The sequence below is a fragment of the Sebastes fasciatus genome, chromosome 3 (assembly GCF_043250625.1).
Source record: "Sebastes fasciatus isolate fSebFas1 chromosome 3, fSebFas1.pri, whole genome shotgun sequence".
Classification (NCBI taxonomy): Eukaryota; Metazoa; Chordata; class Actinopteri; order Perciformes; family Sebastidae; genus Sebastes; species Sebastes fasciatus.
In genome coordinates, this window is record NC_133797.1 from 1,976,435 (window position 1) to 2,002,107 (window position 25,673).

Below are 25,673 nucleotides of genomic sequence, written 5' to 3' on the forward strand. Positions count from 1 at the left end.
TAATGCAGCAGTAGGTAGGATTGGAGAAAATATGATTCAAAAGAGTTATTATTATCACTATTGTCACTATATCCTGACAGTAGTACATGAGACAGGTAATCTGAAAAATTACCGGTGTCCTCCGGTGCTCCTAACGGGATCTGCAAGATCAAATATGAATTAATATTCTGTTACTGTAATGCCTATTTCTCACATAAAATGTTCTCAGAATCATCTTGTAGTGTACTGTTTAGCTGTAAAATGAGAAAGTTTGTGACCTGGCAGCCATGTTGAGATCAGTTGAGGTAATACCAAGCACCGCCGACCAGCCGGAGCAAACTTTCTAATTTTACAGCTAAAAAGTACACTACAAGATGATTCTGACATCTGAGGAGAGAAATAGTCATTACAGCAACAGAATATTGATTCATATTTGATCAGCGCTGCCTAGTTTGGCCGTTTGATCGGAGTTCACGAGTGATTGACAGCTGCCTCCATTTAATGAACAGCCAATAGGAATGCTCTCTCTCTGAAATGACCTGTGATTGGTCAAAGTCTCCCGTCTGCTAGATGTTCTAAAGCCTGAAAACAGAGCCATGAGGAGGAGCAGAAGTCTAGTTATCTCTCAAAACACTTGAATTACAATATGCTGAAAGGTTATTATGGAATTTTTGCCCAATGATGCCAAAAATATTCTGCCTACTGCAGCTTTAAGTATCAAAAGTAATGTTCTGATATTAAATGTAATCAAGTGTACAAGTACAAGTAAATGCTTTTAATAAAAAAGCAAGCAAGTCAGAATTGTTTTTTTTATATATATTGAAGTTTATTCCTCTTAACATGTACTCCACCTTAAAAATGGAGGCTACATTATACTTGAAAAAAAATAAGGTCTTCCCAACTTAAAGGATTTAAAGAACAAAATCCAGTTTTTCCTTCCCTCGTAGTCGCATGTAGCATGTAGCATGATCTGACATGCAGCCTGCCTGGACTTGAGCAGAAATCGAAACTTAACTAGGACTTTGAGAGCACTGTGTTTGCACTTGCCCATCACGTGAATGATGTAACTAGGACCACTGATTCACCAAATCTGCTTGGTTGTAATAGTAACAAGTAACAAAGATGCTTAGCGGAAATGTATCGTATGTGAGTAAAAGAAGACATTTTATTTAGGAAATGTATTGGACTAAAAGTGGAAGTTGACAGAAATATAAAAAGTAAAGTACAGATACTTAAGTACTGAAACAAAGTATTATTACTTCTTTACATTAAACCCATCCTATTGGACTTGCAGGTGAAATGCAAATAAAGCAATGCTTACCATACACTAGGAGACTTATAAAAGACTTTTAAAAGACTGAAGACAGACTATAATATTTTGCAAAGACTGGGGATCTTGCAGGGTCACTATTTACAAGACTACAACTAGATTCCTTTTGAGATGATGTCACATCCTGCTCCTGGTGGAAATTAACAACAAAAATCATTGAGAAAGAAGTGGACAGAAATTGCTGCAGCACTTAAAGTCCTCGATGAGTATGCTATAGCTAGCTAGCTAGCTAGCTAGCTAACCACTGTGGTAGTCCCACGTGTCTACTTCCTCTAACTTCTCCAAGGTGGTCTCTAGCTCTCCCGTCAGCTCCGTTCTCTTTATCCATCCATGGTCAGCTCCATCGGGGCCGTTTGAATGCAGAGAACATAAATGTCAGTATATGGGCGCTCTACAGTTGTAGCATTGGCCCATTTGACCACGGAGACGAGAGCGCAGTCGGCTCGACCGCACGTTACCGCAATACGACAACGTTTCCTGTCTGTACAGAGTTAGCATGCAGCTTTAGCCGTGATGTCTAGCTCTGCTTTTCCTGCAATGTGTGAAACCCAAAGTGTTTCCATCCTTTACTGGATGTGTAGTGTTTACCACGCTGGATTTAACATGGGAGGGTGCAGGTCGTATCCAAGCGGACCCTCCGCTGTTTCCTGCTTTGTCGTTACGGCACGCTGCGGTTTGTTTTGGTTGACGGATACGGAACAGCTTTGACGTCACGTTACTCAGACTACAACAATAAAAGCGGTCACTTCCTTCTACCTCCTCATAGACTCAAATGAAGCAAATATATCAATTCTGGCATTAACAAAATTGATTTCAAAATTATAAAAAAAAGATCGCGACACATGTGAATCGATTTTTTTTCCCCACCCCTACTTTATGGATTTATTCCTCATTGCCTCTTTCTGTGTTCCCATCATCCTCCCGTTTCATCCTCTCTCACTCTCCCTCATTATAATTTTATCTTTTCAACTGTTTCTCTCCCCCTCTCCTCCTCGCACACTTCATCAAACAGATGACTAGTTAATAATTAAACACAATCCATAAAAAGTGAGTTTTCAGCAATAACACGATGCCCCGTCTCTCTTTTTCTCTTTCAGAACTACACCCAGTACATCCCGCTGTCCATCTACGACCTGCAGACGTGGATGGGGAGCCCGTCCATTTTCGTCTACGACTGCTCCAACGCGGGAATCATCGTCAAGTCGTTTAAACAGTTCGCCCTGCAGAGAGAGCAGGAGCTGGAGGTGGGCAGCCGCACTGACAAACACACACACACTCCCGCTTTATGGGATGTCACAACACAGCAGCCATGGATTATTAGAAGGGTTGTAATTGGGGAAAAAAAACACTTCCAAAAGATTAGATGAGTCATACAAACACACAGGGTGAAATGAACCGCTGGTATCTATGATTTATTAATGGAAAAGTGGGAGATTTGTCATTTGCGCACACACGCACACACACACACACACACTCATATATACTGTATTTAGTGTCATGATTCTCCGCTGGAATCCTCTCTGAAAAACTCCAGGATGTCTTCAGTGCTGTGATTCAGCCAATCAAATGGGCAGCTGGCTCTAAATCATTGAGTTTTGGTTTAGTCTCGGGAGTACACACACACACACACACACACACACACACACACACACACACACACACACACACACACACACACACACACCACTACCAGCCCCACTCCCTTTCTCCGCTTCATCTTTTTATGACGTTTTCTCTCCCTTTCTCCCTCCCGGCTATGGCATGTTATGTGAATCCCTAATGAGATGGCGCTGTCATTCATCTCAATTATTCATGGAGAAGTTTCAGCCAGGCTGTAGATTAGCTGGAAAACGAGTGAGAGAGAGAGAGACAGAGGTACAGGATGAACTGTACTGAGCAGAGACGGGAGGTAGAGCGAGAGTAAAGAAGAGCTGCTGTGCTACCTGTTAAAGGAAAGGTGAAGGCAGCAGCTAAACTGCTGAGTTGCTGCAATGGTTGACAGAGCTCGTCACAAGTGTCTCTCTCTTTTCTGTTTGCAGAGGTCACGTCAGGGACACACCGTCAGGGCTAAAATCATTGCTCTTATTTTAATTGTTCCTTTGCACCATATAGTTTGAGTTTGTTCAGTTATTAGTTATTTGTCAAAGTAGATCAGCTACATAGTCACATTTTGTATTCAGTAATATTGACTGTAGGGCTGTCAATCAATTAAAATATTTAATTGCAAATTAATCGTACATTTTTTATCTGTTCAAAATACATCTTAAAGGGAGATTTGTCAATTGTACACTTAAAACCATAAAAGTGGTGTTCATTTGTGAAGATTTTGTTACGGAAGAAAAAGTGTAAGTATCATAAACGTGTAAGTATCATAAACGTTTGTTTACCACAGAGCTTATTTTCTGCAGTAAACCCAATGGAAAAATTCCATTGGGAGTTTGTCGAGGGAAACAGGGTGATGCTAACTTCCTGGTTAGCCTACAAAAACACATCATCCCTGCACCGCTCTATAAAGTAGAGCAGACTACATGTAGCCTGAGAGGCAACACCCAGGGCATCTTACGGCTTGGTACTGCTTGTTAAACTCATTGCACCTAGTGTATGGTAATATTGAAGGAAACTCAGAATCAAATCCTCTCTTCTCTGATGTGGATAATGGTTGGCTGGACAGTCAGAGGACAACGTTCAGAGACGATTAGTTGGAACATTTGTAGTTAATACCGTGCTCAATGATGGAGATGTAAAATGATGTAGAATAAAGACCCTGGACAATGCTTTTTGTTATATATCTACTAATATTTACTAGTAATAACGGACATAGGGACATTTTTTATGGCCCAAAGGGGGTGAATATGATACCTGACTGATTGGTTCAAGTCTTTTTTTTTCTGCTGTGCAGTGAGGATAGTGGGCCTAAAGAAAATAACAGTGAAGAGAAATGATCCCACAATCAGGTCGGAGAGGCATGTAGGCTTATGAACCGCTCAGGAGCCGACACACAGAAACCAAGATTGTTGGGTCTTTCTTAAACCAATCATGACAGCATGGTAATTAATCACACATTTTTTTCTAATAATAATAACAATAAATTCAACTTATATAGCGCTTTTAAAGAACTCAAAGACGCTTTACATTATTGGGGGAAACGGTGTGAGACAAACAAGAGACAGACGACACACACAGGCACACTCTCATTCATACACACAGACAAATGGGTACGGGGAGGGGGGGCTAGGAGTAGGCAGAGGAGAACAGGTGGGTTTTGAGGCGGGACTGGAATAGGGGGAGGGAATCAGACTGTCTAATGAGTTGTGGGAGGGAGTTCCAAAGCTTGGAAGCTGCCCTGGAGAATGCTCTGTCCCCAAAGCTGCGGAGGTTGGACTTGGGGGTGGAAAGTAGACCAGCTGAGGTGGATCTGAGGGACCGTTTGGGTTGGTAGGGAGAGAGGAGGTCAGAGAGGTAGGGGGGGGGCAAGTTGGTGGAGGGCTTTGTAGGTGAGAGTCAGGATTTTGTAGGAGATCCGGTGGGAGACAGGGAGCCAGTGGAGGTCTTTGAGGACTGGGGTGATATGATGCCATGATTAGGTGTGGGTGAGGAGTCGGGCAGCTGCATTCTGGACCAGTTGGAGTTTATTGATGGAGGTGTTGCTGATGCCGTAGAGGAGAGAGTTGCAGTAATCAAGGCGGGAGGAGATGAAGGCGTGGATGAGCTTCTCGGCAGCAGGGGGTGTAAATGAGGGTCGGATCTTTGCAATGTTGCGTAGGTGGTAGAAGGATATTTTGACAAGTTGGCGGATGTGGGGCTCGAGGGAGAGGGTGGGGTCAAGAATCACGCCAAGGTTGCGTGCATGGGGGAGGGGGAAACAGAGGTGCCATCGATGGTGAGTGAGGTTGCTGGTTTTGCTGAGGGTGGATTTGGAGCCGATGAGGAGGAGTTCTGTTTTGTCACTGTTTAGTTTAGGAAAATTCTGTTGCATCCAGATCTTAATTGCAGAGAGGCAGGAGTTGATGTGGGAGAGGGGTGGGTTGTGCTGAGGTAAATCTGAGTGTCGTCGGCATAGCAGTGGAAGTCCAGGTTAAAATGGCGGAGGATGTGTGGGTGAAATACAAGACTTAGGAGAAGAAAACTGTTGTAGATGCAGAAGACCCTTTATTTGCATAAAGATCTGAGTTTGCAGCTCTGCAGAGGCTCAACAAAGTGGTTTGTATTTCCGGGTACATTGCTATATCAAAAACATCGTAACCCGAATGACTGTCCCCGTTGGCTACCTCAATCAGTGCAGTGATTAACGCCCCTCTAACAGTTTCACATAAGTCTGGCCTGTTCTGGTCTAATACAAATAAACAACATGATATCTCATTGCATTACAGGATCAACGTCTCGTGTCACGATGGCTGTTCCTTCACTATCTAGTCGGTCTATCTAGTGTTTTGCCATTAACCCTTCAAGGCCAGTATATTGTACAGAGGTTCCTTATAGTGTATCTTTATAGTGGTTAACATAGGCCTGTAAGTGTAGAATTTTTCCACCAAATTGAACCTGCTACAGCCTAAAAATCACAAGTTGCGTTAATGCGTTAAAGAAATAAGTGCTGTTAAAACGAACTTGCGTCAACGTGTTATTATCGCGTTAACATTGACAGCCCTACTATATAGAAATAGCCAATCTTCTCACTGATGGTCTTGTTTGCTGGTGTAGGTCATATAGAGGCATCAGTGTTAAAATGAGACTCTTTCATAACCAGTTAAAAGTTCCTCCCAGTAGCTTTAAAGGTAGGACCATTTTGGCAGGGAAATAAACAGAGGAAGTCCCCCGGTTAAATGCAGGGGAAGTTGCATAACATCCATAAGCAATTTCACTTTTCCACCTGAGTGCTCGCCCTTCTTCTCCCCCCCCCCACACAGGAAGCGTATAATGGGGGGAGGTAATGGAAGACAGAGAGAGAGTCGATGACTTCCAGAGACTTTTTAATCATGCAGGAGATGATCCAAGCGGGGAGTCCCCCACCTCGCCCACGCCCTCCTGCACCCGCATCCCTCTGTCGCGACACGACACACACACGCTTTGTCAGCCATTGTTAAATAGACCCACATGCACGGTGCACACGATTCCCATAGCACGACAGGCCTGATCTCACCAGGGACTATTATTTGGAGATGCAGCGATGCAGATGAAGACCGGAGCATGGGGGAGACGGCTGAAGGGATGATATGAAAGGAGGAGGAGGTGTTTTATCACTCCTCCGCAGCACCATATCAACCTCCTCCTTCAGTCCAGTCAGTGTGTGTGTGTGTGTGTGTGTGTGTGTGTGTGTGTGTGGGTGGGTGTCTGCTCTGAGTGCTCTATTATAAGGCCACCTGCTTCCTTTTAAATATCTCATCACTTCCTGTGTGCACTCAGCAAACATGCTCACTGCATTAGCTGCAGGGCGGAAAGATATGTGTGTGTGTGTGTGTGTGTGTGTGTGTGTGTGTGTGTGTGTGTGTGTGTGTGTGTGTGTGTGTGTGTGTGTGTGTGTGTGTGTGTGTGTGTGTGTGTGTGTGTGTGTGTGTGTGTGTGTGTGTGTGTGTGTGTGTGTGTGTGTGTGTACTGTACCCTGCAGCACTCACTGCTAGGACACAGTGGACCCAGAGAGCTTGTGTGTGTGTATGTTGTGGGTTAGATGATTGTGTTGCCGGCGTTTCCAGGATGCTCACATTAGGCCTCCACCGGCTCCTTCTATCATTTTAATGAATTATTAATTCACGGCTGTAAAATGTATTGCTCGACTAGAGTTGGTGGGCCGTGTGTGCACGTACATGACGTTCTGTGATCGTGTTTTTACATCTGAAATCCCCCCCTGTAGGACTAGTCTTATCAATTACTGTCAATTTATAAAAAGAAGGAATTCTCAGCACTTAAACCTGCAGTAGGCAGAATGTTTTTAGCATCATCGGGCAAAAATCCCATAATAACCTTTCTGCATATTGTAATTCAAGTGTTCTGAGAGAAAACTAGACTTCTGCTCCTCCTCATGGCTCTGTTTTCAGACTTTAGAACATCTAGTCTGTGATGGGAGACTTTGACCAATCACAGGTCATTTCAGAGAGAGAGCATTCCTATTGGCTGTTCATTCAACAGAGGCAGCTGTCATTCACTCGCAAACGGTCGAATGGTCAAACTAGGCAGCGCTGATCAAATATGAATCAATATTCTGTTACTGTAATGACTATTTCTCTCCTATGATGTTCTCATCTTGTAGTGTACTGTTTAGCTGTGAAATGAGAACGTTTGCTCCAGCTGGTGGGCGGTGCTTGGTATTTCCTCAGCTGATCTCAACATGGCTGCCATAGCTTCTTATTTTACAGCTAAACAGTACACTATAAGATGTTTTTGAAAAATGTTTACGTAAGAAATAGGCATTACAGTAACAGAATATTAATTCATGTTTGATCAGCGCTGCCTAGTTTGACCGTTTGATTGGAGGTCGCGAGTGATTGACAGCTGCTCAGAGAGGGCAAGGCTCCAGCTCGGCTCTGATTGGTCGTTTTCCTCCGGTCTGTGAAAACTTGCAGATGCCATTAGGAGCACCGGAGGACACAGAGGAACAGGATTTTTTTCAGATTACCATCATGTCATGATAATGTGACCGTTTTATAAAAATAACTTTTTTGAATTATATTTGCTCCAATCCTGCAGCTTTAAGAAATGATCAGTATCGGTATCAGTAAAATCGTAACAAAAAGTATAGGTATCGTATAAAAAACGGTTATGTGGTAGAAGGAAAACAGTACCTAGATGAAACTACTCACAACAAGGTCTGTGGATTATCTGGAGTTTTTTCTTTTTGCCGTTTTGACCACCACAAGCCGAGCATCATCTAGCACCATTATATTGGAGAGAAGGCAGACATCTCTAAGGCCGATACCTCGTACACACAGCAACTCAGACCAAAACAATCGAGATTGATAGCACTACAGGTAGGTGGAAAAATATGTAGTTCTGATTTTGGGGTGAACTTTCCCTTTAAGGCTAGAAATTAGGGCTGTCAAAGTTGACGCAATAACATGTTAACGCAAATACATTGTAATACCACTAATTTCTTTAATGCATTAACGCTACTTGCGATTTTTAGGTCTTAGCAGGCTCAGTTTTAAAGCTAGGTACTGGTATCATATCAAACTAGAAAACCTAAAGAATCCATCGGTACCAACCATGTCATACTAGATAACGCTCCAAACTTACGCTAAATTTTGGCGAGGAAAAACTATCATGGCCATTTTCAAAGGGGTCATTTGACCTCTGACTTCCAGATATGTGAATAAAAACTGGGTTCTATGGGTACCCACGAGTCTCCCCTTTATGATAATCACATGCAGTTTAGTAATGACCCTCTTTTTTAAATCATATTTGCTCCAATCTGCTTACTCCAGCTTTAAGTTGCACCCAGATATCCCCAGTGGCAGCGAGAGAAAAGAAAGCTGTCACGGTGATTTTCATGGTAATTTGCGAGATTACAGTATGCTAATGGGATAATTACAGTGGATGTTTGGCATTAATCAGCCTCTGCTGGCGTTGTCGTCGTATTTACCGTTCGGATTACTGCGGCGCGCCGTCACAGATTTCTTTCAGGGAGACGATGTTCTTCTCAGGTCGACACAATGAGAGGCTTTAGAAACGCACGCCGCTTTGTTTGTGATGTCTGCCTCGGCGAGCGAGCCGACATCTTCCTCATTAGAGAGGGAGAGAAGATTATGTTCCAAGGAGATTGGCACAGATCCATCGGCACGGCAACAATCGGGCGCCCACTCACGCCTGCGAGTATTTCAAAGAGAAATGAAATATGCATGTTGAAAAAATACACATACAGTTACACACGTTACCCCCCCACCCCCCATTAATTATGACTATTCTTCTGTATTTTTAATATCATGATTTATTCATGTGTTTGCAGAGCTTCTTATAGAGCGCTTCTGTAAATACATAGTGTCTCACACTGAGATCTGAGCTTCAGCTGCTGCCGCCTTTTTTTTGCACCACTTATTATAGAGTCAGCTAATGAGTTATTGGACTAGCAGAGAGCAGGGAGCTGTGCAGTATATACAGGAGTAGGGAGGCATTACATATATCTACAGTGCCTCATCACAAGCCAGTTTGATTAGCTTAACTGGAAACCAGATTGAACATTTGAATCAGGTCACATCACTTTTATGAATAAAATACTGATGCTTTTCTTTCGCTTTTTTCCAAGTGAATTTCTGAATTGCGAATGTTGCTGTTTTGTTTCCCGGGAAGCCTCCTGGATCATTTGTCAAATTTGTTTTCTTGTCTCATCCGCTATTTGACTCGACTCACCCTCTGGGTGCAGAAAGACGAGGGCGTCCCCTCGGTGCTCGCCTCGGGTAGCGTGGGTTTACCCTTACTTGCGTCAGATGCTGAGCTGCAGCACACAGCAAGCTGGGAGGCTCAAGAAGGAGTTTCTGTTCAGGAGCTCTGCTTTGTGGTTGTGTATAAGTTGTTTGGTGGGTGTACATGTTATTACACTATGGGTCCTATCTTACACCCGGCGCAAAATGGCGCACAGCGCAGCGCAACTGTAATTGCTATATTTCAGACCGACTCAGTTGTACTTACAAATTGTGTAAGTAGCAAATTGTGCCCACCTGTGCCCCCATGGGTGTGTTGTTCATAAAATGAGGTGTGGTCAGGCACTTTGTTGGCGCATTACTATCTTGAAGCAGCAGAAAGCGATCGCGCCATTGACCAACAAAAACCTGTTCTAAAGTCTGACGCAGTATTTTCCTGCTATTTAAAGGGCACATTATCGGGATAGGGGCGGCACGGTGGTGCCGTTGTTAGCACTGTCGTCTCACAGCAAGAGGGTCGCAAGTTCGAATTCAGCTTAGGACCCTTCTGTGTGGAGTTTGCATGTTCTCCCCGTGTTAGTGTGGGTTTTCTCCGCCTCCCACTCCCACAGTCCAAAGACATGCAGGTTAGGTTAGTTGTTGACTCTCTCTAAATGTCCCGTAGGTGTGAATGTGAGTGTGAGTGGTTGTCTGTCTCTATGTGTCAGCCCTGTGATAGTCTGGTGATCAGCTCCAGCCCCACTGTGACCCTGAATAGGATAAGCGGTTACAGATAACGGATGGATGGATGGATTATTTGGATAGTAAGATGCGTCTATAGGAAGGTTCAATACACGTGTACACTCTGCTTGTTACACACACAGGGGCGCAGCAGTTCTCCTCTTCCTCAGTTAAATACAGTGTCGGCTCTAGAACGTTTTTATTTATTTTAAGGAAAACACTAAATTCAGGCGGCAGGTGACCGTTCAGAATATAATGGAATATAATGAAGTAAGGCTCTCGGGCGTTCTGTATTGCTCAACCTGCAGCGCTCTCAGCGCTCCTCCGGTCACTGGCGTGAGCGCCGTGACCAGAGAGATCACGGTGCACACCACTCTGTGTCGTTTCCTCTCATCATCCCTCTGTTTGATCCATCCTCTGAATGCTCTGTCTCTAGTTTGATCCATCCATCCTCTGAATGCTCTAGGTCTCTAGTTTGATCCATCCATCCTCTGAATGCTCTAGGTCTCTAGTTTGATCCATCCATCCTCTGAATGCTCTAGGTCTCTACTTTGATCCGTCCATCCTCTGAATGCTCTAGGTCTCTAGTTTGATCCGTCCATCCTCTGAATGCTCTAGGTCTCTAGTTTGATCCATCCATCCTCTGAATGCTCTAGGTCTCTAGTCTGATCCATCCATCCTCTGAATGCTCTAGGTCTGTAGTTTGATCCATCCATCCTCTGAATGCTCTAGGTCTCTAGTTTGATCCATCCATCCTCTGAATACTCTAGGTCTCTAGTTTGTGGCTGTAACGTTCCATGAGGCTGTGATATCCTAGAGGTCACCACAGGTCATTTTATACAGTGAAGTGAAATTTTAAAAAAATGGTCTCACTACAATGAAATGTCTCCTACGGGGACTAACATCATCACACATGAATACAGTTGGACTCATTGGATCCTCAAGAGTCTTAGAGAATTTAGATAAATTTGGAGCGTTATTTAGCCTCCTTGCTAACAAGCTAGCATGACCTGGTGGGTACCTGGTGGTTTTCTAGTTTCATCTGATATTTTCACTCTAGCTTTAAAACTGAACCTGACACAGGTAAGTCAGTTGGCATTCCTCGTGATCCTGCAGGTCTCAGAGGGTTCAAATAAGCCCATATCGGCCTGACAGTGAGATGATGTGATGTTCAAGGTACATGTGAGCTACGATTTAAGACCAACAACAAGGGATTCCAATTAAAACCCTGTTATACTCCTTCATCAATGTGAAAGTCACACGTTGCCGCTGTCAGTGGAAAAAAACAACTTCAGAGTCAATTAAAAATGGATGAGCAACATGATGCAGTGTTTCCTGGAATAATAGAGACTTTGTGTTTTGCAGAACGATAACAATAATAATATAATAATCTCCCTCCTTAATTTCTTCCTAAAATCGGGCAGAGCTGCACAATGAGAGCAGTCTGTGATGTTAAAGGGAAGTCTTGGACTGCTGCCTCCGTTAAACTCATTAAAGTCGACTCAGCAAAAGACACAAACCATATTGAACTCCCAGAAAACAAATCAGCAGTACAACAGCGAAACGAGAGCATAAATAGTCAAGAGCTACAAATATAATTAAAGTTTCACATCATATGCACGCCTCCTCCATTTTTCACGTTTGCGAGTATTGACTGAGCCGGCCCAGCGTGTGGAAATAACACGCTAATTCTGTTTGTAGAATAGACGAGGGGATTGTTTACCACTAAAGACCGCCCGCTAAGGGGGCAGGCAAGAGGAAAATTTCCTCGCAGGGATCGATAAACTATCACATTATCATTACGTTCTCAAAATGTTTCAGGCAGTGCGTCAGTGGTAATGTTTTGTCTGGAAGTGTCGGGTGGCAAAGCTGCAAAAAGCACTGATTTGTATCTTCTGCAATCACATTCTCCTCCTGTTGTTGTGCACCAGAGAGAAAACAAAACAACTTTTATTGCTAGTCCCATGCTGTCCATAACAGAAACAGAAAGATGAACTCAGTCTGCTTCACTTTTTTAGTGAGATTTATTTTTATTTTTTTTGAATTTGCAATGTAGTACACACACCACAGCAGCTTATGAAGATTAAAAAACATCTCTATGATGGACGAGGCTCAGCAGATAATAAACACAATACTTTTAAATGAGAGATGGAGGAATCTCTGGTCTGTTGCTGTAAGTTGACAAGTGATCAAATGAAGAGCAGATTTGCCTTTGTAGAAACGTTTTCTGGGTGCCAAATCTGAGGAGCACAAACAGCCTGCAAACACAGTGAGAACAGGCTCGTGTCGGTGCTAGCAGGGTGCTAATGCCTTCACCTGGACATTTGCACCAACTCACACTGAGACTTCAGTTTTGGTTTTGTAACTTGTTTGTTCTTCAAGTATGGAGGTACCAAATAGGTCTCCTTCTGCTTTGTATTTTGTCCTCCTTTCTTCACTACATATCTTTTTCTATCAGTCTGGAGCTGCTGCTCTTTAATCTGTCTCTGACCTTTCATTTCATGTCTTATCTGGTCTTCAGCTCAAGTTCATCATCCTGTCTAGGGATGCACCCATCCCACTTCTTCAGTCCCGATACCTGGGCTTTGGGTGTTGGCCGATCCCGAGTATTGATCCGATACCAGTGTTTATTACACGGCTTTGTTGAATACTCCATTCTGATTGGTCAATCACAGCGTTCTACACTCTGTTATTTCTTTATAACAGACCATTGCTACAGACGCTCCGATCATAGACTCTGGAGGACCACGTCCGATCATATCAATGCGCGGAAAGAAGTCCGGTAAACTTAACAACGTCAGCTATGGCAAAAAATAGACGTTACTCCATCAGAAAACACCATGGAGTATTTATATGATATTCATTTTAATATATTTGGAGTGCATGAAACTTTAGATTCATGGCTAACGGCAGAAGAGTCCCCAGTGAAGAAAAAGAAAGAGAGAAAACAGCGCAGAGAAAGCGAGAGGGGTTAAAAGACACAAAGAGCTAGACGACAGAGAAATCAACGAAACTGAAGAAGACAGATGAAGTTAACACTTAAACGGAATACAGTCTGGGTCATGGCAGTGTTTAAAGACTGGCTAATCCAAAAGAAAAGTTACAGGGTAGAAAACCTCAATCAGACGCTGTGGTCATTTTATGCATCTTCTCCGACAAGAATTCTAGCTAACGAGTAAACTAATCTTATCTTATTTTTTAATTAATATTTTGTGTCAAATGATTGAGTTCTTTAGTACGTAGCCATGTAATAAGCGGGATATTGGACAGTGATCTGGTCGTTATTGCAAAATGAACCCCGACTGGCTCACTTTACATTATCCCTTACTTAATGAATCAGCTGTATGCCTCACTGTGTGGAAGTGACTGGGATCCTTCTGTTATGTGTAAGACAACATCAGGCTGGACTTAAACCAGAGTTGTTCCGATACCAATACCAGTATTGGAAATGTGTCCGATACTGCCCAAAATTTGGTAACGATATCAGCAAGTACGCTAGTCTACGCACCGATCCGATATCATCATTTATTAACCCAGAAAAAAATCAACTTGTTTAACCAGAAATCAATTCTTCCTCTTCGCCGCTCCAAACCAGTCGCCTTCACTGTGCGGTCACCCTGGAGGTCTCATGGCTGCCACTGGCAACTACTGTTTTAGAGCAGCGAAGAATAACTGGTTGCAGGTAGTTTGTGACGTGACGATAGCGAAACGCAACAGGGTGGTGCTAGTGGAGAGTGTGGAGGTAACGGTAGTCAGAGCCAGGAAAATGTAACAAATAAATACATAGATGTAAATTTACTGAACTGTTATTCATCATTAAAATAATAAATGGTACACCAGCGACTTGGTAAAACATCTTCAAAGTTCAACCTTTTTAATGCAGCAACAGATTGGTCAAAATTTAAACAGGAATTCAAATTCCAGTATTTAATGTATGCAGTATATAAACATTGAATTGAATTGAATAGATCGGCCCCATTGTCACCAATAACAGATCCATCTATTTGAGTCAGTATCTGCCTGATATCTGGTCCGATATCGGTACATTCCTAATCCTGTCTGCTGCTGTCTTCCTCTCACCTTGCTCCTATTGCTGTGTCTAAACTCAAACTCCCTCTAGTACCGCCACAGTACCAGGATTATGCCTCTGTGACGATGCTAATTTATAGCAAAATATCAGAGCAAACAAGAAAAAGCAGCCAGCACCGTCGAAGGGAAACACTTTGAAACGGCTTTGCTCAAACATATTTGTCTTTGAATGTGTGTCAACAGATGGGGCTGTCACAAAGCGAGGCTCTCCACGTCTGTATCTGCTACGTCACCTCTTTAAAGTCCGATCAGATCGTCTGTCACCCAGCTCCTTTTCTCTTTCTGTCCCTCTGTTGTTCATTTCCCCAGGCAATATAGGTCAGGTTTCAATAATTTGATGTTTGGGGTCTGAAACCCTGATTGATATTGAGATCACTTTCTGTTGTTGCTGCAGCTGTAAAATATCTCCTGATTAGGGCTGTCAGTCCATTCAAATAGTTAATCACCATTAATCACAAATCAATCGCACATTTTTTATCTGTTCAAAATGTACCTTAAAGGGAGATTTGTCAAGTATTTAATCCTCTTATCAACATGGGAGTGGACAAATATGCTGCTTTATGCAAATGTATGTATATATTTATTATTGGAAATCAATTCACAACACAAAACAATGACAGATATTGTCCAGAAACCCTCACAGGTACTGCATTTAGCATCAAACAATATGCTCCAATCATAACATGGCAAACTGCAGCCCAACAGGCAACAACAGCTTTCAGTGTGTCAGTGTGCTGACTTGACTATGACTTGCCCCAAACTGCATGTGATTATCATAAAGTGGGCATGTCTGTAAAGGGGAGACTCGTGGGTACCCATAGAACCCATTTACATTCACTGATCTAGAGGTCAGAGGTCAAGGGACCCCTTTGAAAATGACCATGACAGTTTTTCCTCGCTAACATTTAGCGCAAGTTTGTAGCGTTATTTAGCCTCCTTCCCGACATGCTAGTATGACATGGTTGGTACTGATGGATTTCTTAGGTTTTCTAGCTCCATGTGATGGGTTAGTATCTTCACTTTAAAACTGAGCCCACTACAACCTAAGAATTGCAAGTTGCGTTAATGCGTTAAAGAAATTAGTGGCTTTAAAACAAATTTAGGTTAACGCGTTATCATGGCGTTAACTTTGACAGCTCTAGTTGACATATTTCTAGATGTGGCTCAGGTGGTCGTTGCAGTGGCAAGTGAATGTGAACAAACACTCATGTTTTGTGTGTTCAGGTGGCAGCCATCAACCCCAGCCACCCGCTCGCCCAGATGCCGCTGCCGCCCTCCATGAAGAACTGCATCCAGCTGGCCGCCTGTGAGGCCAGCGAGCTGCTGCCCATGAACCCCGACCTCCCGGCCGACCTCTTCACCTCCTGCCTCACCACGCCCATCAAGATCGCCCTCCGATGGTAAGGTTTCTCTCGCACTTTTATTTCCCTTCTCTCCTCCACACGGTTTCTTGCTAAACATTAAAGGTCTTAAACATTCCAGATGGTGCATTCAGGATATGGCCTACATTTATGCTGAAGTAAGGGGTAGCTGGGATTTTTGTCACTAACTATTAACTTTTAAGCAGTGTTTTCCAATAATGAGCCCAGACAGGCTTTTAACAGCAGGAGGAGAGACTTTGAATTCATACACAGGGGCTGTGTGGTTATGGTCTTTCTCAGCAGGTGAGAAAATTTAAAGGCAAGTTTCTACTCTGGAAGAATTTGAATAACTTTTCTGCTCATGATTAGCTCCGTTTTTGCTGTGGCTTTCCTATCCAGCGTAAATGTCTCTAAAACTCTGACGGCCTGCTGGCGGGTCTTTCAGAGGTTATAGCAGCTCAGTTTTCAAGCTAGAGTGGCGATACTGGTATCATTAGAAACAAGAAAGCCTGAGGAATCCACTGGTACCATGGCTAAGTAGTTGGGAAGAATGCTTAATAATGCTCAAAAAACTGGCATGGCCATTTTCAAAGGGGTCCCTTGACCTTTGACCTCCAGATATGTGAATGAAAATAGGTTCTATGGGTACCCACGAGTCTCCCCTTTACAGACATGCCCACTTTATGATAATCACATGCAGTTTTTTGAAGGCAGAATAAATGTGTTATTTTCGCCTATTCTAAAATAATGTTTGAATATTTCTGCATCCTGGGGTCCCTAAACAGTCTTGGAATTCCATCAATTGTGTATCACTGTAAAGCTGAGACTCTGTTGGATCCAATGAGTCCAACTGTATTCATGTGTGATGATGTTAGTCCCCATAGGAGACATTTCATTGTAGTGAGACCATATTCTGAAACTTGACCTCACTGTATAAAATGACCTGTGGTGACCTCTAGGATAATCACAGCCTCATGAAACTTTACAGCCACAAACTAGAGACCTAGAGCATTCAGAGGATGATGGATCAGACTAGAAACCTAGAGCATTCAGAGGATGGATGGATCAAACTAGAGACCTAGAGCATTCAGAGGATGGATGGATCAAACTAGAGACCTAGAGCATTCAGAGGATGGATGGATCAAACTAGAGACCTAGAGCATTCAGAGGATGGACGGATCAAAGTAGAGACCTAGAGCATTCAGAGGATGGATGGATCAAAGTAGAGACCTAGAGCATTCAGAGGATGGATGGATCAAACTAGAGACCTAGAGCATTCAGAGGATGGATGGATCAGACTAGAGACCTAGAGCATTCAGAGGATGGATGGATCAGACTAGAGACCTGGAGCATTCAGAGGATGGATGGATCAGACTAGAGACCTGGAGCATTCAGAGGATGGATGGATCAAACTAGAGACCTAGAGCATTCAGAGGATGGATGGATCAAACTAGAGATCTAGAGCATTCAGAGGATGGATGGGTTTCCTAGCTAGACTGACAATAAGGGGGTTTCTGAGCAATTTACACAACAGAAGTGCTCGCCATCCAATCTGCGAAAAATGCAATTCTTGCAGAAATCTCCAAATGTCAAAATGTTTTTTAAACCAAATCACAGCATGGCTTTTTCTGTGGTGTTCCTCAAGGTCTTGGTGTCTTAATGTGGTATTTTGGAGGGATTATTGATCATTTTATCAATTCTCTATCGGTAAAAAAATGGTTAAATTTAGCACCAAATCTGTGTAACGAATGGTATCAACCCAAAAATTGCTGCAACAACTTCTAATAGATCATTGGATTGGTCATCACAAACTTACTATATCATGTCTTATGCTATTATACACTTTCACAATATATTTTTATAATTAATTCATGTTTATTTCTTATTTAAGACTAGAACAACTTGACACACAGTGCTGAGCTGCATCTCAAATTAATCTTCAGGTTCCAGCTTTCAGATGATGAACACCACTTCTATGTGACATCTACTGCTGACTTTTCATCTATCTTTGACACACCCCCCCCCCCCCCAAATCTTCCTCCGAGCTCCGACCCTGCTCAGTATTCAGTTATGATGAGAAATATTCCGCTATGATGAAAAATGTAAACCGACATCATCCACGCAGCAATGCAAGGATGATGATCCCCGCAGAGGACGCTTCAGTGAAATAGGTGAAAGATATTCAGGCGAAATGTGCTCAGACTCGGCTGATACAGCGGCCTGACGTAAATGCGGCATGATGCATCATTCAGAGGACTGTACTGATGGAGCTTCAAGCTAAACCACGACGGGAGCACGCCGATTGCATCAGTCAGTCAGCTGTGTGGGGCTTGCACACCCAGGCAAAGGTGATTTCATCATCCCCGATCCCCTGTCAACACACACACACACACACACACACACATAGATATGTCATTCATGTTCAAAATACACATGTGCTGTAACTCCACATCCTGTATGTAGGACAATTTGTCAGTTGCAACAAATATCAAAAAGTGTCAAAAGTATAAAAATTTGGCTTCCAATGCTCAGGTCAGATTCTTAGTCTTTACTTATTCTTGCTAGTTGTAGACTGTATTTCACAGGTTAAAGGGACTGTTTGTAACTTCTTACACGTATAAATCAATCTGGGTCGGTGTCCCTGCTCAGACTCAGACTCCAACACAAACTACAGTGAAGCACCAAAACCTCTTGGTTGTATCTAGTGAAGCCCGTCTGTTAAACAGTGTTGGCCGCGGTCGGAGGACGCGGGGGAGACCGTAGCTTTGGTCTCCAGGACCGGAGTCTCTGCTGTACTCTGCTCCTCTGCTTGCCTTCACTCACACACCGCGCACGTTCTCACTCTCTTGCTCCGCCTCTCACGTGCATGCGCGCACACTCCACACTGCAGAAGAGTTAGTTTAGCTCTGAGAATATCTAGTGGACGTTTGTGCAGAAATAACTGCTGCAGCTCCTCCAGACCAACAGAGGTTTCCCGTGTCTTGTGAAGTGACGGGGCTCCGCAGAGAGAAACGTTATCGTCTCCGACCAACACTCCGGCGTCTCCCCTGTTCCCTCCGGCCGCGGTCGGGAGGCTGAGGCAGGAAAAGCCAACACTAGGATCAGCATTGATTCATGGAGAGACCTTCGTCTGGTCAGCTAACATTACTGCCAAGCAGCTGAAATATAGAGTGATATTGTGCTTTTAGCTGACGTGTGTCTCCTCACTGTTTTGAGCGATGCTCGTTCATGTCTATGTAGAGCGAGCACAAGCGTGAGCAACAGGACGCTGACTTTTGTTGACTTAACGGCCACAGGTGTCGCTGTTAACAAGCATTTCTGATTCTTACAAAAAGTCCCTTCAAGTTTGAAGAATTTGTCATATTTTCTTTAAAGATTTTAGTTTTTAAATGTTTATGTTCTTCAAACTTAAGTATTGGAAAATATTTCACCTGGTGTGAGTACTGTAACCCAGGTAGCACCTAGTGGGCAACTCCAGGGTCTGAGAAGTGAAGCCAATGCTGAAGTGCCTTAAACCTGCATTCTTTCTAACAGCCAGCAGGGGGCGACTCCTCTGGTTGCATAAAGAAGTCTGATTGTATAGAAGTCTATAAGAAAATGAGCCTACTTCTCTCTTGATTTATTACCTCAGTAAACATTGTAAACATGAGTTTATGGTCTCAATCTCTAGTTTCAAGTCTTCTTCAATACAGCATGATGTTCATTTAGTAAATGATGGTCCCATTTAGAGTCAGATAGACCATAAAGCAGGGGATGCTTTAGGGCGGGGCTATCTTATGATTGACAGGTCGCTACTACAGCGTTGTCCGGTCTAGGAGTTGTTTTCGTCTTACAACTTTAACCTTTTTGCAGTGTGTTTTCTGTTCATGAAAGTTTATTATGCACCGATACCAATTCCAATATTGGATATCGAGCCAATACTGACTCAAATAGCTGGATCGGGTAGCGGTGACATTGGCGTTGATCTATTCAATTCAATTCTATGTGTATATACTATATACATTATATACTGGAATTCTAATTCCTGTTGAAGTTTTGACCAATTTGTTTACTTGAATTGTAATTCCTGTTAATTTTGAAGATTTTTTACCAAGTTGCTAGTGTATGATTTATTATTTTAATAATAAATACTTAAGTATATTTATATCTATTTATTGGTTAAATTTTTTATTTTTTACAAAGTTAAGAAAGTAATGTTTAAGTCAAGCCTGATGTTGCCTTACAAGAATGATCCCAATCACTTCCACACACTGAGGCATACAGATTATTAATAAAGACTGGTATCAGAGCGGTACTCGGTATCAGCTGATACCAAAGCCCAGGTATCGCTATCTGTAACGGGACTGAAAAAGTTGGATGGGTGCATCCATAATTATAACCTTTTTGGTCACCTGAAAACATCTTATTCAGCGTTCGGTTGTACGTGTCACTTCTGGTTGCAAATAACCAAGATGGCGACCGCCAAAAACCAAGATGGCGACAGTATTTGCATAAAGCAGCATATTTGTCCACTCCCATGTTGATAAGATTATTAAATACTTGACAAATTTCCCTTTAAGGTACATTTTGAACAGATAAAATAATGTGTGATTCATTCACGATTAATGGTGATTAACTATGGACAATCATGCTATTAATCGTGATTAATTAACTATTTGAATCGATTGACAGCCCTTGCTTTAACACGCAACATAGTAACATGCCTTCTAATACATAGAGGGATGGAGAGGGAGATGGAGAGAGAGAGATGGAGAGTGAGAGATGGAGAGTGTGATGGCAAAATAAAAAATAAAAATGTGAGAAAGACCCTTTCAGCACTTCCAGTCATCACGCACTACCTCTACCTGCCTTGATACTGTCTCTATCTGCAGTCCCTGTGGTGCCATAAATCAGGACCTATCCGCAAAGTTTTTCTGTGAATTTTAATGACTGAATTCTCTTTGCAAATACCAAAAAGTCACGGGGATGATTTAAGAAATTTTCAACTACAAATTTGAAAGAGGGGGATAACTTTTTTGAAAGTGTTGAAGTGAGAATGACAGGTTGCCTTCAGGATGTGTCCTACAGCTAGCCCAATGTTTCCTCTCTGCCAGAAATGTTGAAGAGTTTCGTTTATCTTCCTCCGCGCTAAATCCACACCCAGTCGTGACCTTCAGCATAATGAGGTCTCAGTATTATGCCATTAATATTGATATCCCTTTCCAACATTCCATTTCGGAGAACAAGTTGCTAAAAGCCTGCTGGATAATATTGACTGAACTATTCCTTAATACTCTCTGCTGCCTACAAAAAGTGGCTTGCAGGGGAAACGTCAGGCTTCAGTATTAATGAATTTAACTTGTTGTTCGGCAATGAATCAGGGGAAATTTAGTCATGTATTACTGCATGTATGCATTATATATGAATTTTCCTCACATCGCTCACATGGTTGAGTTTTATAAGCTCCTTTAGCATTAATGTTACATGAACACCAACGCTTCCAAAGAGAATATTCAGACTCATTTATTCATTATTTCATTCAGCCTTTAATTACACATTGAAAAAACATGATAAAAAAAAGAATAAATACAGATTCATTGGAAAGAACAACAAAACTATATCTGCAGTTGTTTTTCTATAAAGAAGCAAATCCAATCAGTTTTCCCTGTAGGATGCAGAACTGTGTGCTTCTGGGACAGAGATTACTATCATCAGAAATAGGCTGTATTCAAAACGGCATACTAAATTAGTAGTACGTACTAATTTAGCCAAATGTATGTAGTATGTAGTATGCAGAATGCGAGCCAGCGCAAAATCTACAGTATGCCAAAAATACCCGGATGTCATACTGATTCGGAAAAATCTCCAGTATGCATCGGACCAGTCTGACCAAGACCAGTTTGTTTTTTTGTCCAGTGTTTTATGTATTTTGCCATTTCTATGACATTTCATATTTATTGGAGTCATTTCCAGACTATGTTGATTAGCCACACGGTTTGTCAAAATTCTTTGGACAAATAACTTACTTTTGTGCTCAAAGTAAAAAAAAAGAAAAAGAAAAAGAAAAAAAGGGTTGTAGGTAAATGGGATAATGTGACGTATGCAGTAGATTACACCAAATTCCGCCCGCAAAATTAGGACGACACACTGACTGTCTCTCTCACTCACTCTCGTCTTTACCGTCTCCTCCTCCAGGAGATAAATTAACGGAAAGCAGACGATGCCGTTTCTGAGGTTTGCTGGACTCTAACGGGTCTAACAGGATGAGCAGAACTTTCAGCCCAAAAGAAAACAAGAGAAAAGCTCCGTTAGAGAAATAAATGAATCACAGTGCAGCCCGCTGCGGTGTCGGAGGCGAGAGCGGCCGGTACCAGTCGACGGTGCACCTCCAGAACGTGCCGAAACTCCATATTAAACAGTGGACCACGGCAACATATCTAACCGTCCTCCGGTGCGCTGTGGCCGGCCTGCGGCGGTGCGGCTCCAGCAGCCAGACGGCCACCTCGCCAGGAGGAGACGGTGAAGAAGAAAACCAGAGTGATAGAGAGTCGGTGTGTTGCGCTAATTATTGTCCTAATTGTGTTCTGATAAACAGTAAATTCATCTAAACTGTGTTGAAAAACAATGCAATCTGGTTGCCACGGTAATGAATTGCGTCTGACTATTAACCACACCCCCATCTCTGTTTGAGAAAGAACGTTGCCCAAAAAACAGGAAGTAAAACTGTCTGGCATCGCTTTAACTGTTTCATACTGCATACTACTGAGGAACGCAGTAAGTACTGTATACTGAGGAACGCAGTATGTACTGTAAACTGAGGAACGCAGTAAGTACTGTATACTGAGGAACGCAGTATGTACTGTAAACTGAGGAACGCAGTATGTACTGTATACTGAGGAACGCAGTATGTACTGCATACTGAGGAACGCAGTATGTACTGCATACTGAGGAACACAGTAAGTACTCTATACTGCGTACTGCATTCGTCAGTAGTATGTTATAGGCGGTTTTGAATACAGCCATAGTATACAATTGCCTCCTGCCCGGTTTTGTAGAGAAGTGTGCAAACACACCAGCTGTGGCCTGCATCTACATCTACTTGCCCTCCAGCTTTTGCTGAGACCTGGAACTCTTCAAAAGTCTCCAAAGACGCTGCAGCTCCCTGCTCCTCCCTCCCCTCAGATCCTCCCTTTGTTTGTTACCATCTCTCCTGTTCGCTTATTATTTTCTAAATAAAGACATGCCGAGCTGTCTTCTCCTTAATTTTACACAGCCCCAGAGTGAGACGTGGAGAGAAAATGAGGAAGGGATGGGGTGGAGTTTGGCAGGGTTGGAGTGGGCGGATGGAGGGATTCACTGATGTGCTGGCTTACCTTGGCTTTAAAACTTTAATGAGATGCACTGAGGGATGGATGATGGGGTTTACAGAGGGAGAGAGAGAGAGAGAGTTGGGGAGAGCAAGGCAGAGTGAGTGCATGTGTACCTTTCATTGCTCAGCTGAGCAGAAAATCATTACTGATGGAGTGCCATCTTCAAGGGATTTCCCCACAGCTGCGATGGATGGGAGGGGATGGTGGAGGAGGTGAGCATCTGAAAATAGAGAGACACCAGGGGGAGAAAAGTGCAGGGTGCGTATTTTAGCCATGCCAGAAACGGGCCTCTAAAGTCAGCCATGTCAGTCAGACTGACGGTACAGTTGGTCTGTCAGCTGATTCAGCACTTTGGTCCAGAGTGAAATATAACCAGGGTTATCAATCGATTAAAATATTCAATTGCATGATTGTACATAGTTAATGGTGATTAATCACAAATGGATCACACATTTTGTTATCCGTTCAAAATGTACATTAAAGGGAGGTTTGTCAAGTATTTAATACTCTTATCAACATGGGAGTGGACAAATATGCTGCTTTATGCAAATGTATGTATATATTTATTATTGTAAATCAATTAACAACACAAAACAATGACAGATATTAGAAACCCTCACAGGTACTGCATTTAACATCAAACAATATGCTCCAATCATAACATGGCAAACTGCAGCCCAACAGGCAACAACAGCTGTCAGTGTGTCAGTGTGCTGACTTGACTATGACTTGCCCCAAACTGCATGTGATTATCATAAAGTGGGCATGTCTGTAAAGGGGAGACTCGTGGGTACCCATAGAACCCATTTACATTCACTGATCTGGAGGTCAGAGGTCAAGGGAAAATGGCCAGAGCCCACTACAACCTAAAAATCACAAGTTGCACAAGTTTGGAGTGTTATTTAGCGTCTTTCGCGACAAGCTAGTATGACATGGTTTGTACCGATGGATTCATTATGTTTTCTTGCATTAACACGTTATTATCACTTTTATACCTTTGACAGCCCCAATAAATAGTCATGGAAAATGGCCATGACAGTTTTTCCTCGCCAAAATTTGGCGTAACTTTGGAGCATTATTTAGCCTCCTTCACGACAAGGTAGTATGACATGGTTGGTACCAATGGATTCCTTAGGCTTTTTCAGTTTCATATGATAGCAGTATCTTCACTCTAACTTTAAGCCCGCTACAACATAACAAACTGCAACTTGAATTAATGCGTTAAAGAAATGAATGGAGTTAAAATGCTGGCCACAGTGCGCTTGGTGGTTCTTGTTGGGTCTCTAAACTATGGTGTACGGTCTAAGACCTGCTCTATATATAAAGCGTCTTGAGATAACTTCTGTTGTGATTTGACGCTATACAAAAATAAATTGAATTGAATTAAATTGAAAACCAATTTGTGTTACCTCACTATTATCCTGTTAGCTTTGACAGCCCTAATCACAACCACTATTGTGCATTTAGTGCTTGTTGTGTGCATTTGAGCGTGCCCCACTGGCTGGCTCACGGCCGCCGCTCTGCACTGCGCTCATACGATCATATGGACAGCTGCAGACACCATAGACGCGTAGTAGTTATGTTTATACTGTCGGCTCGGAGGATGCATTCCACACATGCGCAGTAGATCACTACGCCAGCTATTCTCAACCACAGGGCCCGGGCCCAATGGTGGGCCTCAGAGCACTATCTAGTGAGCCGCGGAGGTACTTCCAAATTGTTATTAATCCGACGGATGCTTTTCTGTCCTTCGAAGGTTGTAGCGGGCTCAGTTTTAAAGGTCCCATATTGTAAAAAGTGATATTTTCATGTCTTTTATATTATAAAGCATGTTTAAGTGATATATAGATACTGTGAAAGTATCAAAACACTCAATCCACGGATAAATACACACAGCCCGTATTCAGAAACTGTGCGCTTGAAACAAGCTGTTAAGATTTCTGTCCATTTGTGATGTCACAAATCTACAATATTTAGACCATTTTACAGTTTTAAACGTAAACATACTAAATGTGTCCCAGTTTATTTCCTGTTTAAGTGTATGTGAATGACCGCAGCTGACAGGAAGTAAACATGGACCCCAAGCTGTTACCTAGCAACGCAGTTCCATTGCCATTCCGTTGAAATGCACTAAAACGGAGCGTTTCAGACAGATCGTGAATACAAGCGTATTCAGACAGTATGATAGAAATATTGTGTCTTTTGAACATTAAAGCATGTAAACATGTTCTACTAGAAACCCAAAATAGAAGTATGAACCTGAAAATGAGCATAATATGTCCCCTTTAAAGCTAGAGTGAAGATACTGGTATCATATGAAACTAAAAAGCAACCTAAAGAATCCATACTACTAGTCATACTAGCTTGTCACGAAGGAGGCTAAATAACGCTCCAAACTTGCGCAAAATTTTGCGGAAAAACTTTTGAGGAAAAATTGGCATGAAATGACATGACATGACAAATGACATGACATGACACATGACATGACAAATTGGCAGAA

The 25,673-nt window shown here is 42.6% G+C and overlaps 1 protein-coding gene across 8 annotated transcripts in view; it reads left to right on the top strand.

Moving 5' to 3' along the window:
- The window catches only part of rptor (regulatory associated protein of MTOR, complex 1), a 270,013-nt gene that overhangs the window by 95,190 nt on the left and 149,150 nt on the right, over positions 1-25,673 (top strand). For all 8 annotated transcript variants that reach the window (XM_074631008.1, XM_074631011.1, XM_074631009.1 and 5 more), the window contains 2 exons: positions 2,407-2,553; positions 15,688-15,863. In XM_074631008.1, coding sequence (XP_074487109.1) covers positions 2,407-2,553; positions 15,688-15,863 — 323 coding nt within the window. The remainder of the gene's footprint in view (positions 1-2,406; positions 2,554-15,687; positions 15,864-25,673) is intronic.